Below are 18,886 nucleotides of genomic sequence, written 5' to 3'. Positions count from 1 at the left end.
ATACACCACGCATGTGTGTAGTTTTCGGGGTGTGTATTGTGAACACATTCAATACACATTTGAATTGATATGGCGGTACTTAAATGCGCGGGTGTAGTGTGTGTGTTTTACATATACAGATGCGCGCGTGTTTATGCGTGTGTGTGGCGGTGTATACATTTGCGAATAGCGTGAAATGTAGTGGTATGTGAGTTTGGTTTATCTTCCGTGTATGTATGCATTCAGGTGTGTGTGTGTGTATTTACTTGTATAGCTATATGATTTAAAATACACACACATACAAAAAGACATGCCTGCTACATTGTAGAGTCACGGGTGTAAATAACATGAAGCCTGGTGGTCCCCGCATATCCGCTCTATAGCCAGGGAGCGGCTTTTATGGCTCGGCGCAAAGATTGACTGCCTACGAAGTTTATTGTTCTGTTCTCATCCCCCCCTTAATCCTTCGCTACAAATTCCAGTGCCCCTTTCCTCCCTGGACGCAGACCGGATATGGCGAGTCAGGCCACCCCTGAAGCGCTCTGCCCACATCTCCTTTCCATCAGCTCTGCAAGAGGAGAGAAGGGGGACAATCGGCCTTAATGCAGTGTACGCTTTAATGAGAAGTGCCCGTTGGGTCCGAGGCAGCAGCAGCAGCAGGGCCCCCCGCCCCCTCCTCGGCAGCGCTTAATGGCCCTGGCTGGGATGCTTTGCAGAAGCGGGCAGGGTAATCCCCTCTGCCGTTTACAGCGGCCTGTCTGGGTGGGCGGGACCCTCCGCGCAAAGTGAAGGTCAAGGTAGCTCCTACCTTGTGCGTGCAGGCGTAGCTCCTCCGCCTCCCACGGGGCTCGGGGGCATGCTTTGCCCCTAAAAGCAGTACCTACTCACTTCTCCTGCCTGGTGTGTTTGTTTTTGGGAGTGGCGGGGGGCAGGGGGGGGCGAGAGGGACAGGCAGATCTGTCTTTTCCGTTAGTGAGTGCTAAGCAGTCAGGAGGGAAGAGTTCCTAGGAGACATGACAACAGACTGTCGCGGGGGAGGAGGGGTGAAGCGGGGGCTCCAATGCAGACTTCAAACGGCCCTTCTTTCCCGAGCAGCGGCTGCGCCCCGGACTCGCAGAGGAAATTAACGCCATAAACCACAGCCCGGTTGACCGCTGCGCCCACGGCCTGGCAGAACACTCCGCGGTCCCGCTCCGGTAAGAAGCGCGGCTGGGGGGTGCGCAGGCTTCTCGAGGGTGGGACGTGGAGGGGGCGCCCAGGATGGCGCAGGGGGTAGGGGCTTGTGGCTGAGCTCAGAGGCAGCCTCTCGGCGGCAAAGGCTCTGTGCGGGGGAGATGGCGGTGCAAAACAGAGCCTGGCAGCGGTGACGGTCGTCAAATGGAACACTTAGTGCTACTACCGCGGGTTAATGCCCGCAAAGGGAAGCGCGAGTTATTCCACTGGGAAGGGCCCGGCTGCCAGATTCCGAGGGCAAGGCGCTTGGACAGGGAAGGATGTTTGCCCGCTATTCTCAGTCTTGAGGATGAGGCCGGATAATTCCAGAGGCCTGCAGATGGGGGGGGGGGGACTCGAGCATGTGTCCCGGGGCCCGGAGGGCTACATGCCTTCATTAATAAGATAGTGGCCTCCAATGACACTGGAAACAGTCGCCTTTTGGAATCGTTTTGTGAGAGGGCGATTTAACCCTTCATGCCCTCCCTCCCCCCCCCCCCCCCCCCCAGCAAGTCCACGGCCAGTAGGCGTATACAGCACGGGCAGAATTGCGCCCTGCCTTGAGGAGGGCAACCTCCTGGTGCAGGGCGCAGGCCGGGACGCAAGAGCTGCTTGTGTGTGAGGCCTCCTCGCTGGCATTGCGGCCCCAGGCCCGTCAGCTATAGCATGGCAGAGCGTATACTTGCCGGAACTCACGCCCCTTGGTGTACCAGCAGTGTCTGGGTCAATTCGGACTCCGCCTTACTCTCACGGGGAAGACATGTTGTGTTATGGGGGTATATGAAGACCACATCCCCACGACTTCTTTCCGGATTCCGTCATTTGGGCCGGTTCTAGGGCCAAGTTACGGACGCTTTGCACGGGATTAGCGCTTCTTTCCCCCGGACCGGCGTGTGCCCTGGTGCTATGCTGCACTGCACCTGCCCTGCCCGCTGCCACCCTTGCCAGTGGGCCCTGGGGCGGCGCGGCCGGAGAGTCGAGGGCAGGAGATTCCCCACCGCTCTGGGCCCCTTGTGTCCCGCTGAGGAAATGGCGGGAGTGATGGCTGTATATGGAGGGAGAGACGTGTAGACGCACAGCGCGGGCATGCACACGTGTTTACGGGCCCACACACGCAGGTGTACACTGTGGAGAGTTATCGCAGCTGCCCTTTACTAGCCGGTCACTGGGACCGGCTCAGAGGAGGACAGGGGCCCGATTTTCAGTTTTTCAACAGGTTTTTCCCATTGGAAAGGGCATTCGGAAATCAGACGCAAGGCTTTCCGTGGTTTATTTGGCCATGCAGAAATATGTACAGGTGGGGAACATGCAGGTGGGTTAGGGGGTAACTAGCCTCACATCCTGGCATGACCTGCGGCGCCGGGGGGCAGCGACGCCGGAGGAAGCCGGGGGTTGTAATTTTCGATTAGTTCATGACATTTCCTTTCTATGTATCATAAATCCGATCTAATAATAATAATAGTGACGAGGTTGCTGATAATAACACCAGCAGCAGAAGCAGCGGCAAAACTACTGCGAATAATAATAATGTAATACGTTCAGTGAAAATATCCACATATCCAAACGGACGTTTTATTTAGAATAAAAGTCAGGCGCAAAACAATGTTAAGACAATGAAGGAACGAAAGAAAGGGAAAGGAAGGAAGGGAGAGAGGGGGCGGCACACATACATCGTCATATAACACATGTGAAGCAATCAGAGAGAAGATATAAGGAGAAACGGGCTCACTCCAGACGGCGGCGACATGCAGATTTCCCGCCCGAGAAAAGGCTAGCAGGGGGGGCTCTTACTTACTGGATCCAACGGGGGCACTTGTTCCAATATGTTGTGAGGAGTCTGGGGGGTGGGGGTCCTCGTGTGTAGCCCTGCACCTCACTCTTGGGCCCATGTGATTTGGGGTGCACGGGAGGTGTGAGTGCGTGTGTTTTAAGCGAGACCCCCTCTCGTGTTGCCGTAGACTGCATGAGCATAACGCTGCTGGCCTTAGGAGGGGCTGGAAAGGACTCGGGGTGGGCGGCGGTGCGGGGGGGGGCATATGCCGGGATGGGACCCGCAGAGCTAGAGCACATACAGCGCGTGCCTGCGCGCAGGGGCCACAGCGAACAGCGTGCCTGGCATGTTACAAAGCACCAGGAGGAGAGTACACAGCCTTCCATTGTAAGCTGACGGAAAGGAGCACGCGTTCAAACTCTAAGCTGCCCGCGAATAAAGAAAGATGGGTCGAACACTGTCAGGGTGTGCACACATGTAATAGCTTTCCTCGTGTCTGCCTGGGCGTGTGCTGCCCATGTGTGATATGTAGATCGGTACAAACAACGTTACCTGCACATAGATTGATAGATGGCACGATCAAATGGTCGAATGCGAGATAATGAGTTAATGGGTGAGATATATTGTGTGTAGTTCAGCAAATGTATGCAGGAGAGAGAGAGTGTGTGTGTGTGTGTGTGGTTCAGCAGATGTATGCAGGAGTGTGTGTGTGTGTGTGTGTAGTTCAGCAGATGTGTGCAGGAGTGTGTGTGCGTGCGGTTCAGCAGATGTGTGCAGGAGTGTGTGTGCGTGTGTGTGTGGTTCAGCAGATGTATGCAGGAGTGTGTGTGCGTGTGTGTGGTTCAGCAGATGTATGCAGGAGTGTGTGTGTGTGTGTGTGTGTGTGCGTGCGCGCGCGCGTACAAGGCGTCTAAACCTAACTGTATCGCTCTCTCTAATTATATATTGCAACGATAGATATATCGATCCAGGCCAGAATTGGCGTATCGTTGCTATTGTTGATATAAACATATATACACACCGTCCTGCCATTGCGCCCAGCCGCTGAGAATGGAGGCGATCCTGCTTTGCTTGGTCCAAGCATCTCTGGTTGGCTTAGGTAAAAGCAATGCTTGTTTTTTTACATCCTATAAAAAGTTAATTCGCTCTTGAAAAGCCAGCGGCCAATAAATGGCATCTGTAAAAGGCCGCAAGAAGTTGGCCGGGGGTGAATGCTCTGCGGGCATTGTTTCTGCAGGGATCACTTGGCGGGTGCCCCCGAATGATTATTATTAGCCTCCCAGTTACTATTAATGGGCAGCCTCGCCCATTAACACGGTTATCTTGATCGGCAGAGGAGACCGTGGCAGTTCCCCTCCATTTAATTGGGATTTTTATTATTAAAACATATGCCAGCAACGCAACATCATAAAGTCGGTGTACAGCTGGGGGGAGGGGGGCGTTTGATCCTGCAGCTTGATTTGCTAGTGGAAGCTGCCACTTTCAACTCTGGATCCACGTGCCTTCCCCTATATCAAGCATCCCGTATGGATCCCAGAGGACCTAGGGTTGCATGTTGATCCCACGTGCCGTGCTTTAGCAGTAGGTCTGTCAAGTGATGCTGTTTCATTTGGTATGTATAAAGCGCTAACCTGCCTCGTGGCGCCTAGTGAGGGGCTCGGCACATGGGCACAGCCCTGCACCTTCACACCCGCCCTATGGGAATTTGAACTTGCAGCAGCCCAGGTCCTGGTGTCAGCGGCGGCCTTTCGCGGGCCCTGGAAGCCGCGTGTGGCTGCTGTATTGCGGGCCAGGCGGCGCTGCACACAGGGCTGGGCCTCCAGTACCGGCCCGTCATGGCGCATGATTTCATGTTCGCGCGTGTCGGGGCCTGGCTCCGGGGGAGGCATGGCGTATGCAGGGGCGGGCGAGCATCACCCGGACTCTACACCATATACTGCTTTCGCATAACAGACGTTGCTTAAGGTAAAACCTACACACATCCACCAGCTTGGGAGAGGGGGGGGACGGGGGGGTGGCGGCCTGCGGGCCCGTGACGGAGTTTTAAACGCACAGAAGTTGTTAAGAAATAGGTTGTTCTTGTTCATAAGGCCGCACGCATCCCTCTGCCCCCAGGGGCTGCTTAACATATGCATAAATATATATATATATGAACAAGCGGTCAGAAACGCGTCGTCTGTTACCCGGGCTTTTCCCTTTTCTAATGCGCTTTGAACATTAAAGATACCTTCGTGCTGCCTGGACCTGCCGTTGTGCCTTTTTTTGCTGAGATTTGATGCTCATTTTTCGGCTGCTTTCAGGAGTGCAACCCGCTGGATTTGCCTTTTCCAAAGGGCAATTCTTTGTTTTCATTTGGAGCTGAAGTCACGCGTATATATCCGTGTGTGTTTGTATATATATAATATACATTTACTGTGTATAAATGAGACGCCGCACAGATTTTTTAGCATACACCAAGTTGTTTTATAGATGAAGTGACGGAAGTGACGCACACACTTTTAACTTTTAACACACATACAATATATAAATATATATATGCTTTCTTCCACTGCAGAAGGAACAGACCTGGGTGTGCGCGCGCGGCGAAAACGGTGTTTTCCCCGTGCTTTTGTTTTAAATATATATATATATATATATATGTATATGATATGCCGTATTATTGGAAGAGCTGTTGTGGGCATCGCGTGTGCAGCGTGCCTGCCCGTGGGAAGGGTTGTCCCAATGCCACCTTGGCCCTCATTCGTACACAGCCTCCAGTCAACGCGGCACTGAAGCGGGGGTGGGGGGGGGCAGAGAGACAGCGTTTCAGCAGAGAAGCCCTTTGGATGCGCCGTAATCCGGGCTGTGCCATTAAGCTTCCGAATGCGCGTGCCACCGGCGCCCACCCATGCATAATACAGAAATGCCTCTTTTTTCTTGAGGGTCACGGCGGGATATTTGGCACACCGACAAAGAGGCGTGTGCAGAGACGGGAATACACTTTGCGTGAGACAAAAGCAGCCTTTGATTATCTATGTTCTGCAAGTCAGTGGCTAATACCCCCTCTTTCGTGCCGTGGAAAAGATGACTGTTTCTGCCTCTCTCCATGCAGACAGCAGGGCATGGGCATATGCCCCTCGGCGACAGCACAATATCACGGCCATGCACACGCTTCACCGCTCCAGCTGGGCCTCCAGATAGGAATATACAGGCATGTCTCTAAATAGGGAAACATGCCCACAGACACCTTCATGCAGCTATTCGGAAATTGAAAATATGTCAAGATGTATATGCAGTGTCTATAGATACATAAATACGTAAGTACGTAGATATGTCGATATATATATATACAGAACGATGGACAGCGAGGGGGAGACAGAGGGGCGCGAGGAGAGGGTGGAGGAGGGAGGGAGAGTGCTTGCGAGATACATGGGGCTGTGTTTGTGAGAGAGAGAGAGAGAGAGAGAGAGAGAGAGAGAGAGAGAGAGAGAGAGAGAGAGAGAGAGAGAGAAACGGAGAGAGAGCGTGAAGGGGGTGTGATTGTTAAATATACACATATATTTGGGTGTATTTGTTGATATATGAGTATGTGTGTGTGTGTGAGAGAGAGAGGCAGAGAAAGGAAGAGAGACAGGGATATGTGTAATAGTCTGATTATATATACGTGTGCATGTGAGAGAGACGGAGAGAGGGAGAGAAATGTGGATATGTTTGTAAAATATATAAATAAGTTTCAGTGTCTTTGTTTATGTGTGTGTGTGTGTGTGTGTGTGTGTGTGTGTGTGTGTGTGTGTGTGTGTGTGTGTGTGTGTGTGTGTGTGTGTGTGTGTGATAGAGAGGCAGAGGAAGAGGGAGAGAGGGTGTGTGATTGTTAAATATACACATACATTTCAGTGTCTTTGTTTATATATAAGTATGTGTGTGAGAGAGAGAGAGGCGGAGGGAGAGGGAAAGAGAGAGGGTGTGTGATTGTTAAATATACACATACATTTCAGTGTCTTTGTTTATATATGTGTGTGTGTGTGTGATAGGGAGGCAGAGAGGGAGAGAGAGGGTGTGTGATTGTTAAATATACACATACATTTGAGGGTCTTTGTTTATATATATAAGTATGTGTGTGTGAGAGAGAGGCAGAGAGGGAGAGAGAGAGAGAGAGAGAGAGAGAGAGAGAGAGAGAGAGAGACGGGGAGAGGGAGAACGAGAGGGTGTGTGATTGTTAAATATACACATACATTTGAGGGTCTTTGTTTATATATATAAGTATGTGTGTGTGAGAGAGAGGGAGAGAGAGAGAGAGAGAGAGACGGGGAGAGGGAGAACGAGAGGGTGTGTGATTGTTAAATATACATATACATTTGAGGGTCTTTGTTTATGTATGGGTGTGCTTGTGACTGTGTGCCGTAGGTACATGGGTGGATTATTTATTGACAAATAGAGCGAAAGAAGAGTCTCTCCGGCGAGTGAGCAAAGCAGGGGGTTCTCTGCGTGTTAATCACAGACCTGTGTATGTCTCCGTAAGTGGTTGCTCGTGCGTGTCGGGGAGAACATAGCTAGGATCACTGCAGGCAGTGTATCTACCCAGGCTCGGATTCGCCAATAGGGCAACGGGGCAATGCTCGAGCCAAAAACGCAAAAGGCCAGTGTGGGCCAGATTTTTGGATCAATGTGGGCCACTTTAGTGGCGCGTGTGGACCTCTTGCATAAATGACATCACAATGCGGATGGTGGCTTTGACCAGTGTTAATGAATCAATATCCTTTGACATTCACAATGTGCATCACAGTTTATCAAACACATCTCCCCTGGGTACCGATCAAACAGTCTGGCATAAAAGGAATAAATTGCCATTTGCAACTGTGGCCCACTTATTTCATTGCTGCCCGAGACAATTGTGTGCCCCACTCTGATCATGCCCACGACCCATTGGACATTTTAGAGCAGTTGTTCAATGTGTGTGTGCCCCAGGAGACACAACACGGCCACCTTCATTTTGAAATAAGGGCGCACATCTCTGCAACTGCGCACATATTTTTTACGGTATGGTTTGGGAATGGTCAACATAGTCTAAAAAGCCTCTAGTTATATATGTATGTGATGTGCGCCTGTGTGTGGGTGGGGTTTGTGTGTGTTCTTACACGGAAGAGCACATTTTATTGTAAAATGCCCCTTCACCACCCATGGAAGTACGGATATGATGCACAGAAACCCCATAGATTACAGTGTCTGTGGGGTGTGGAGTTTTTGGTAGGGGAGGCGCCCCTCTCTTAACTAACAATGGGCCACACCAGTGTCCGCGGGGGTGAGTGAACGCCGCCCGTTTTGTCAGTCGAGAAGAGCCCTGCAACCCCCCCCCCCCCCCCCACACACACACACACACACACTCACACACCACGTTCAGGAACGTTCACAAAGTGTGAGCGCAGCACGTCGTCTTCGCACCGCACACAGCTGTTTGCCTCCGACGGCATTGGCACTCGTAGCGTTCAGCCGGTTCCTGTAAGGAGACTATCGTTACGCGTGCATTTTACAAGGGGTGTCTGAGAACTTTCCTGAAGCGATAAACCCGCTTGATCTGACCCCCCTACTCTCCCCCGCCCCTTGACAGCGTCCTTTGTGGCCAATCTAATTGCCCGCACAACACTTGGCAAAATCTGCCTTCGTTTTAGTGTGAAAACAACACCCTTGAAGGTTGGCCTTGTTGTGATTTTCTGTGTGTACTGTGTTGCTTTCTTGCAGCAGCGCTGTCCGGATGGCCGTCTTTTGTCCCCATCTCGTGCATGCAGGAGGCCTGGGGTCTGCAGACTGCATTCTGCTTTTTATGACGGTCAAGGAATTTACTTTGGTGGTCAAATTCAAGGGCTCCCCCTCCCCAGCTGTCTTTTCTGCCCCTCGCTGGAGGAAGCCAAGGCAAGGCGCACTTGGGGGTATTGCGAAGGCAGCTACAATGGGAGCCTGGTGGGTGTTGGTCACAGGTTTACCGGCATTAACATGCACACCGTACACGCACAGCGACACACGTATGTACACATGTGCATACACAACCATGCCCAGAGCTCAAGTTTTAATCGGAAAGGCGATGTCAGGGGGTCACAGGTCACAGTAAATGCTAAGGAATCGGTGGAGTTGCAAATGCATTTTCAAAGCGCTCAGTTTTGGTGTCCTAGCAAGCGAGATAGACATACAAATGGGAGGGTTTGGGGGATGAGCGTGTGATTGTTAAATGTACATACATACGTTTGAACGTCTTTGTAAATATACGTTTGTGAGAGAGAGAGAGCGCGCGCGCTCAGGGGCACGATGACACCTACAGACAAACACAGACACACGCAACAGACAGGCGCTTTGATAAATGGGGCACACATTTCTCTAGGAAACCCAGAAGAAAGCCGCCCCTGGCATTCATGTGGGCGAAGGGGCGAGAGCCTACATATAGCCGTGGTCCGCTCGTGCTGGCCGCGTCGCTTCTTCCGAGCTCGATATGTCGCCCTGGCGTTTGCGGGGACGGACCTGGGCTGCAGAGAGGAGTAATGACGCCCATAAACAATAGCTTAGGGTTATTAGTTTGTAGGTGGTATTAATATTGGCCCATAAAACGGCAAGTAAAAGCACTACTGACACTTTAATTAAAAGTTTGTCATCCTCGCTGCAAAGACCAGTGTTAAGAGCATAAAAACACCAGATTGAAAGGGTCAATAGCATGTGTGTGTGTGTGTGTGTTAGAGAGAGAGAGATAGAGAGAGAGAGAGAGAGAGAGAGAGAGAGAGAGAGAGAGAGAGAGAGAGAGAGAGAGAGAGAGATGACTGCGCGTGAGATAGGACTGTAAGTGTGTGTGTGAGAGAGGGGTAGCGCTCCCCGAATGTGTGTGTAAAGAACGAGGGAGATGGAGCTGTGTGTGTGTGTGTGGGGGTGTGGGTGTGTGTGTGTGTGTGTGTGTGTGTGTGTGTTAGAGAGAAATGTGTTTCTGAGTGTGTGTGTTGATAGAGATGAACGAGAAGAAGGGCAGCGTTTAGTTTGTGTTACGCCTACTTGCCCTGGCGGAGTTTTTCTACAGAAAACATGTCGCAGATTCTTGTAAAGCATTTGTAGATTTGATATTTTTGACCAATTTGTTGAAACGCGTGTTGTGGGTGGGAAAAGCAGGGCTCCTCCTGAGCCCCACGCCATGGGCGTGTTTGCGGCGCAATGGAATGGCCCCGAGGGGTGGCCCGCAGGGTGTGCATTACATGCGTTGGATTCCAGGCATGAGGCTGTGTGCCGGCCTGCTGCACTGCTCCCGGATTCCAGTCCCCTGCGTTAACACCAGTCTTGAAAATCCTGGTTTCTGCGAAGTGCTCATTTGCAGGCCAAAAAGCCCCACTCTGACACCCCATCGTTGTGTTCGTTACTAATTATCCCCACGTAAACAGCAAAGCAACCACATCTGAAGCGGGTGTGTTGGGGCCACTTGTAACATTCAGGTTCAGGGTTGAACTAATAATGCATATTGTGTGTGTTCTTTTTAGGCGGGCGCTGTACGTTGCCGGAACTTCGCTACAGTCGGCGTGCCCTATCGGACTCAACATTGCGGTCAATGTCAATTTTGCTGTTAGTATCGTATTTATTGCTAATTTCGTCGCCATTTTTCCCGATGCCTTTCCGGTGAATCTTTCTCGTGAATAAAAACAATAGATTCCCCATAAGTCTGGCCGGGTTTTCTTTTCTTTCAAGATAAAGTTGCAGGTCAGGGCCATCTTTACTGAAACTTGGCACCGTGCAAGTGCGATTTTGGAGAACTTAGGTAAAGATTGCCCTAGTACCAGAAACGTATTTTGTTCAATGCATGTTTGCACCAGGGCAACGTTTGCCTCCGTGCTGAAACAATTTTATATTAACATTAAGGAAAATAATTGGCCTGGAGCAAAAAAATCGATTGTCACTAGGGTTGATTTTGCCCTAGCACTAACATTCTGCAGAATTGCACCTGTATGGATGCAAAGTTTCTGTTATATGGCCCGGGCGTCTCTTCCCACTGCAATGCGAAGTTCCAAGCACTGGCCCTGCAGCGCAGCTTTAAATACTATTAGAATGTGTGAAATGGGCCGAGCAGTGTCTTTGCAATCTAGAGAAAACAAGAAAAAAGACCGTTCCCATGTGTTGCTAAATTGGTGTCAGACAGGCGTGTCGACTTGCAGGGAACACCAGGGCCACAACACGTCCAAAACAGGTTGCAAAGAAATGGCTGCCACCCGCCACTCGCCCACAGCGGGCGGAACGGGGCATAGGTGCGCCGCAGGTCTCCTGCATCCGCACTGCCATGCACTTTCATCCCCTGCTCGGCGTGTGTGTCTCAACAACTGCCCTGTGCCTTTTGCTCTCTCCGGCCGAGCGCCCGTCCGACTACCTGTTAGCATGACGGATGGTGTGTCTAGCCGTCTGTGTGGCGAGATAGGCATCTGTGTTGCCTGTCGACCCGTCCCCTCCTTCCGTCCACAAATCAGCGGCTGCGACAGCCGGTTTGTCTGTAGGTCGCTCGTCTGCCCAGGTGCCAGGTGTCTGTGTGTGTGAAGGATACGCACACTAATACGCACACACAAGTGTATATATATATATATATATATATATGAAATCATTCATCTGTCGAGTTGTCAGTCTGTGTGAATGCTACACACAGGCACACAGTATGTAGTCTCCGTGCCGCCCACCTGTCCGTGCATGACACACACACACACACAGACGCAATCCAGCGCAAGTGGAGGCGCAGCCTCGCCTGGCGGGAATACGGACACGCGCAGGCGGCCAGGAGATTGCGTGCAGGCGGCTCGGTTTGGTGCTGGTCGGGAGCTGAGGCCGGGGCTTGCCAGCGCTTCGATTGCTGCATTGATTGTTAATAAAGTTTTCTATTACATGTTTGATGAAGCACCGCTCCTGGCGGCTCGGCCTGTTTATTGGCAGCAGCCCGCTCTGCACCGGGAACCCGATATCGGCGGGATTCCGGGAGATGAAGCAGGTTAGAGCGAACTTGGGGAGTTTGGAAACTTTACAGCCCCGCTGCCCCCATATCCTGAAGCTCCATAAAGCAGTGTATTCCTGTGATGTATTCGCTGCTTTGGACACGCACAATCACGGGCACATCTAAAACAAGTCAATTGGTCACTATAAGAAGGCGGCTAATTACCCCCCCCCCCCCCACCCCCCTGCCCCCGCCAGCGTGCACCTTTCCCATCTGGCACAGTGGCCTGCAGATGTGCGGCCGGCGGGGCTGGGGCAAGTCTGAGCCCTTCCTCGGCTCGGCCGCGCGCACCTTAGCATCTGACAGGCAGGGGAGACCCGCCCCATGACACCCACTAGTCCTGGGGGTGGGGGTCGGGGGGCAGTGGCAGAGTACAGCCTGAACCCCCACATGGACAGCAAAACCCCCCAGGAAGGCAGCATTGGAAATAAGCAGCAAAGCAGAATTAAAAATTACAAACTTCACAACACACCCCACGATCCCCTCCTCCACCCACTCCCCTCCCCCCCCCACCCCTTGCGCCGAGGGTTATTTTCACTCGCTCACTCGCTCGCTCCACGCAAGGGGAGTGCCCACGCGCCACAGGAAGGGGGCAAAAAACCCCGAATACGAATCTGCGATTGATTTTCATAATGTTTCTGCGGTGTTTGAAAACCAATCGTTTTTGAACCCTCTCCCGGAGCTCACCTACGAGCACCCCTCCTATGCCTCTAAGTGCTCCGGCTGATATATGGCAATATCTGCCTGGCGTCACGTGCTCCCGGGGAGCGACTAAGACGGATAGCGCGTCATCCAGCCTTCCCAAATTTTCCCCCCTCTGCAGATCGCCTCCAAAAACCTCTATCTGTGGCGGCAGAAAGCGAGAGCGATGTTTAACTCGGTGAGCCTGGGCAACTTCTGCTCGCAGCCGCGCAAGGAGCGGGGCGCCGACTATGGGGAGCGCGCCAACCTCTACCTGCCCAGCTGCACCTACTATGTGCCCGAGTTCTCCAGCGTGCCCTCCTTCCTGCCCCAGGCCCCCTCCCGGCAGATCTCCTACCCCTACTCCGGCAACCTGTCCCAGCCCACCGTGCGCGACATGTCCTACGGCTTGGAGCCCTCCAGCAAGTGGCATCCCAGGAGCAACTACGCCCCCTGCTACCCGGCCGCGGCGGCGGCGGCGGCGGCGGCTGCCGACGAGCTCATGCACAGGGAGTGCAGCCTCCCCCCCTCCTCCACCATGACTGAAATGCTAATGAAGAACGAGGGGGTCTACAGCCACCACCACCAGCACCACCACCACCACCACCACCCGGGCGCCAGCCACCACCCCAGCCCCGGCTTCTACTCCAGCATGAGCAAGAACAACGTGCTGCCCCAGGGCTTCGACCGCTTCTTTGACAACGCCTACTGCGGGGGGCCCGACGCCCCCCAGGCGGAGGAGGACTGCGCCCCCAAGCCCGAGGGCAAGCTGGACGCCGACTCACAGCCGCCCGACGCGCTGGAGCCGGAAGACGAGGAGGAGCACACCAACCCGGGCTCCTCCGCCTCGTCCTCCTCCGTCCACAACAAGGAAGGCAGCAAGAGCGGCGGCTCCAGTAGGTAACGCTATAAAAAGAGAGAGAGGGAGCGGGCCAGCTAGAAAGGTTAAGAGCCCAGCCCGATGCTTTGTCGGTCACATTTTATGTGCAGTTTTATAAGCATTCAAAGGGGTTTTATTGTGAGCTAGAAAGAGCTTTCTCCCAACCAGAGGGAATGTTTACGATGGGAAAAAAAACGGGCTGTGAGAAAGAAAAAAATGAAAATGTTGCATGCCAGGGCGTCCTCCCCGCGCACCCCTCTTTAGGGGCTGTGAACTTGTTTGAAAGGCAGCCGATATTAGCTTTGATCGTGAACTTCCAGGAAGCAGGGTTTTTATTTATTCGGGGCGCCTTTGGGCAGGGTCCTGGAGGGCGAGATTGACATGGGAGGGCCGGGCCCCCCGCACCTTCCGCCCGGGCGCTGCTCTGCCTCCCTCTGCGCAGAAGGGCTGCTCTTGAACTCGGACCTGCCGGCTTCCGTCTCCGCCTTGCCCTGCTCTGAGTGGGGCATGGCAGAGTGTCTTCCCGGCTTGGCCTCTTCCCTGCTAACGCGGCATCTGCCTGCTTCTACCCGACCCCCCCGCCCGCCCCCACACACACACACACTCTCTTTTAGTGCCACTTATTAGAATGCCACGCTTTGGATCACACATGTCTCCTGTCTGCCCTTCTCGGGGAGACTTTGCAATAGTCAGGCTGACGGCTCCGCTTCCTGGAAGTTCCCTGAACACGGGGCACTGGTTGAAGGCGCTGCACACACGTCTGCCTGCTTAACCTGTATGAATGGGCGGGGCTGGCGATTTGCTGGGGCGCACGGGGCTCACCCGTGTCCAGGAAAGGTGTCGGACCAGGGCATGCTAGCCACTGCGGAGCCCTGCCCCCAACCCCCCTCAGAGCAGCCTTTCGGCGTGTGTATACAGTAGCTGGACTTGAACGTGGGGTTGTACACCCCAGGCAGGCACCGACGTGTGCATTTGGGGGAAGGCCCGATCTCGGCGTGTGTTAATCCCCGCGTGATATCCCTGCTCTATCATCGTGTTCCATGCTTGCCTTCCGGTGTTTACGTATGTTCCCCTCTGCCCTCGGATGGATGGGGGAGCCCTTCTTATCCGCTGCATGGGGTGGAAAAGCCTTGCATTGGACTTGGGCAAATAGCTCATTACCCCCCTCAGCCCAATTAGTGCTTTCTGCCGGCATTACCTTTCGGGCCACGTCCATGCTTCTGCATGTGTGTGTGTGTGTGTGTGTGTGTCACACTTCATATCTCTGCGACTGCGTGAGCGGCGGGTGGGGGGCCAACGGGGGTGGGTGGGTGGGGGGTCGTATATAACCGAGCGTGTAAAGGGTTAACGCATTAGTCGGTGTTAAAGGGTTAATGCATTAGCAGGAGAGGGGCTCACTGGCCTAATGCATGTTCTTATCTCCATGCGCTCCCCATCCACAGCAGCAATGACGTCCTCAGTGTCCGCGATATAAACGGGCAGCACAGCGGTCCCCTCCCTGCACACGCGCTTACACGCACACAGGCGTGCGTGCGCATTGATGCACACGTGAGTGTCTGCGCGCAACCCACGCACAGAGGCACGCATATGCATCCCTCCACTTTCCTCTTATGTCTAGACATGTATACGCGTGCACACGCCTCCTTTACCCTCCTTCGCTGGTTTCTATTGAACCAGAGATGCAGCAGATGCCAATATCCACTTCAGTAGTGAACCGGCAGAAACGAATAGTCGCGTGCGCGCGTGTACACGCACACGGACGAGGGAGAGGTATACAATTCTTTAATATCTCTATAGATAAAATGCCTATCTATGCACACGCACGCAAGCAGATCCTCCCTGTGCACGCCGATCAGTGTCTGCCAGAGGATGTCTGTATCTCCAAGACAACACATCTGCGCCATATACACGAACCCTTTTCTTTTGTGCGAATCATATATATATATATATATCACTATCACTACGAGAAAAGTCCTTTCTGAATGCTGCATTTTTGCAAACAGTGATCAAAATATAGCCGCATAGACCGGATGGAGTCATTTGTGTAGGATTCTTGGTCTCCATTTGTATTCCTATTTACATTAGTACATGTACCTGATGCCCAAATGCAGGAAATATATGCAAGCATGTGTGCATGGCTGTGCGCGAGTTTCTATTGTTTTGTGCATGAACATCAGTGTCCACTATTAAGTGTCGGTGGAAAAATGAATGGACAGATTGCTGGATAGAGGTGTTGATAAGGCTGGGAAGAGCGAACCCTAGATACAGAGTGGTCTCCACACAAAAAGCTGAGGGGCAGCCGTGGCAGCAGATGTAAATCACTGCCATAGATTGCGAAATATAATCCATGGTTGGGTGGGTAGATAGGACTATGGGGCAATCCCATTGAAAAGCGCTCTGTAAACCAGGCCCTATATGTGTGTGTGCATATATACATAGAGAGAGAGAGAGACAGAGAGAGAGACAGAGAGAGAGAGATATGGTAGGGTAAATACATAGGTGTGCACGGATGTATATATAAATAGATATGGTTGAAAATCTCTCTTTTGCTCCCCTCTCTCTCTCTCTCTCTCTATATATATATATATATATGTGTGTATGTGTGTGTGTCAAGCTAGAAATATTCATGTACACCCAGATGGATGGATGGATGGATAGATAGATAGATAGATAGATAGATAGATAGATAGATAGATAGATAGATAGATAGATAAATAGATAGATAGATGTTGTAGGACAGAGAGAGAGAGAGAGAAATATTGGTACACAGCTAGCTAGATAGATGGGTAGCTACGGTAGGATACATACATAGGTGTGGATGCATGTTGAGTATATGTATATATAGATAAGTAAACAGACAGATGATGTGCAGGAGGCCTTCCGCGTGGCAGCAGAGTATGTTATGAATAACGGGACATGATATAACCGATAAGGGGCATGTCTCTGGGTTTAGAGGCGCAGAGGCAATGATGATATTGTGCATGCCTCCCATGTAAGCAGTGCAGGTGTGCGTTTCTGATGTGCGCCTCCTCTTGTCTGCCCTTGCAGGTGCCCCGCGTACACGGAAGAAGAGGTGTCCCTACTCCAAGTTTCAGATCCGAGAGCTGGAGCGGGAGTTTTTTTTCAACGTCTACATCAACAAGGAGAAGAGGCTGCAGCTCTCCCGCATGTTGAACCTCACAGACCGGCAAGTGAAGATCTGGTTCCAGAACCGGCGGATGAAAGAGAAAAAACTCAGCCGGGACCGCCTGCAGTACTTCTCGGGCAACCCCCTGTTGTGAACAGTGAAGCCTGCGCCCAGGAAGTGCAAGGGCGCGGGAGGACCACGGAGGCAACCAGGCAACCTCACAGGCTCGCCCTTCCCCGGTGGGCGCTGCAGTGGCCTCGCAGCGCCTGGACGGACGGACACAAGGGGAGGCGAGCGGCCGCCACCTAAACCTCGCAGAACTTTGCTACACGAACTTTCTATTTAACTCTCAGACTGGCTGACTGAACCCTTCCATTCAGTTCCTGGGCCTTTTTTTTATTACTGTTCGGTGTTGTGATGACCATTATGGAGAAATGCACCCAAAACGCACCGTGCCAAACCATGCGAAAATGCTCGTCTTCTCTGTTGAACGCAGTGATGCAGTGTGCTGTAATCGATCCGTGTATACAAACACATATATGTATATAAAACGGCACAAAAAAATACACAATCGTGTATATTTACCCGCACACACACAGCGTCCGCTGCACCAATTTACTACTTAAAAGATTATGTTACAAAATTCACAGAAATTACACCACTTCCGTGAACTACGAATGTCATCCAATTGGAATGCCAGAACTCGATGTACATGTACTATACAGAAGCATACGACGTATGGGGCACTATGGTTAATTAACGCCGCCTGTGATTCTGGTCACACACAACTGAGCCGTGTACTTTATTACCAGGTCACTAAAAGCCCTTGATGACATTATCATTATACAGAAACCATATATATATATATATAATATATATATATATATATATATATATATATATATATATATATATATATATATATATATATATTATATATATATATATATATATATATATATATATATATATATATATATCAGGCGTGCGTCCCTTTTTCTGTTCTGTTCTGACTTTTCATATTGTTGTTTGGTTTTCTAGTCAACAAAAGTGGCAGAGTGACAACTGTAAAATATATATTTCCAAAGTGTTTCTAAATAAATGTGATGTGCACACCCCTGACCCGGGAGCAGCCAAGAGTATGTCTGTGTTTGGGTGTGTGCTTGACGTGCACGCTGAGTTGTATACACATGAAGGAGGTCGCTGCATGAGTGCACACCTAAATACTTAGGGTCCGATTCATGGAATGTTTTGCAAAGTTTAAAGAGACTTTGCACTGCTGAAAAGTGATTTTGCTCTGCCGACACAAACCCTGATTCATGGAACTGTGCAAAGTCAGGGCAGTCAGTACACAGTCATTTCTGCAGTAAAACGTGACTTTGCACTGCAAAAATACACGTTTCACAGCTCCATGAATCAGGGTTTGTGTCGGCAGTGGAAAGTCACTTTGAACCCTGCAAGAAATTCCATGAATCGGGCCCTAAAACTGCAGAAATATTGGAGGGCGTGAGTTTGCGTGTGAATATCAGTGAAATATAGATTCGGGAGGGGGTGAGTGGTGGAGGGGCACGATTGTGTGAGGCGCCCCGTATTGAGAAGGCAGTATGGTTGTTGTGTTTTCTTACGGCCCTGGAAACTCCACCAGAAACGGTGGCTAACACAGACTGTGCTGTGGGTGGTTTTCCTGAAAGCCCCCAACCTCGTCACTCCCTGATTGCTCGCAGAGGTAGTGGCTGACACCGAGCCCCACAGACCCGCGTTCCCTCTGGACCCTGGCACTTCAATGTAGGTGCATTTGTGCATCCATGCTGAACCCCCGGCTTGGTGGCTAGGGAGGTGGATGTTTGCACCGTGCATAGGCTTATCCCCGCCCTACCCTTCCCTTGGAAAGCAGGAGTGTATCGCCGCACTCATGCGTGGGGACCACGGAGGACCCGAAAGCCTCGGCGTCAGACAAACAAGCACACAACGGAGCAGCCGCCGCACTCGGGCGAAGAAACACACCCTGAGTGAGGAACAGCCTGGGCTACGTCCTCGACGACCTCATAAAATCTGCTGTTAAATAAGCTCCTTGCGAATGGAAATACATGTCAACGAATAAAAAACATTCGCTGTGTAGTGCATGTGTTTTTTAAAACAAAAAAGCATATTTTCTATTCCTGAGATTAAACAAAGCAGAAAAGAGCATCACTTTTGATGACCTCCAGGGGCTGTATATTTGTACCTTTTATGTTCAAAACAAAAACACAACAACGTTCCTCAAAGCGT

General features: G+C 51.6%; 1 protein-coding gene across 2 annotated transcripts; it reads left to right on the top strand.

Annotated features, from left to right (window-relative positions):
* Positions 1 to 712: 712 nt before the first annotated feature.
* On the top strand, positions 713 to 16,908 carry HOXC11 (homeobox C11). Of its 2 annotated transcripts, none has more exons than XR_011304970.1 (2): positions 713 to 1,175; positions 16,540 to 16,677. XR_011304970.1 is itself a non-coding variant. In XM_069653268.1 (2 exons), the coding sequence occupies exons 1-2, from the start codon at positions 12,799 to 12,801 to the stop codon at positions 16,770 to 16,772; spliced, it is 942 nt and encodes a 313-aa protein (XP_069509369.1). In that variant the 5' UTR covers positions 12,485 to 12,798; the 3' UTR covers positions 16,773 to 16,908. The 2 variants fall into 2 exon arrangements, 1 of the variants encoding a protein (XP_069509369.1); XM_069653268.1 differs by lacking the exon at positions 713 to 1,175 and adding an exon at positions 12,485 to 13,507 and having other exon boundaries at positions 16,540 to 16,908.
* Positions 16,909 to 18,886: the final 1,978 nt, after the last annotated feature.

Source organism: Ambystoma mexicanum, chromosome 3q (assembly GCF_040938575.1).
Source record: "Ambystoma mexicanum isolate Mex_15411 chromosome 3q, UKY_AmexF1_1, whole genome shotgun sequence".
Taxonomy (NCBI): Eukaryota; Metazoa; Chordata; class Amphibia; order Caudata; family Ambystomatidae; genus Ambystoma; species Ambystoma mexicanum.
The sequence above is the reverse complement of the archived record's forward strand: the minus strand, read 5'-3'. Positions and strand labels throughout refer to the sequence as shown.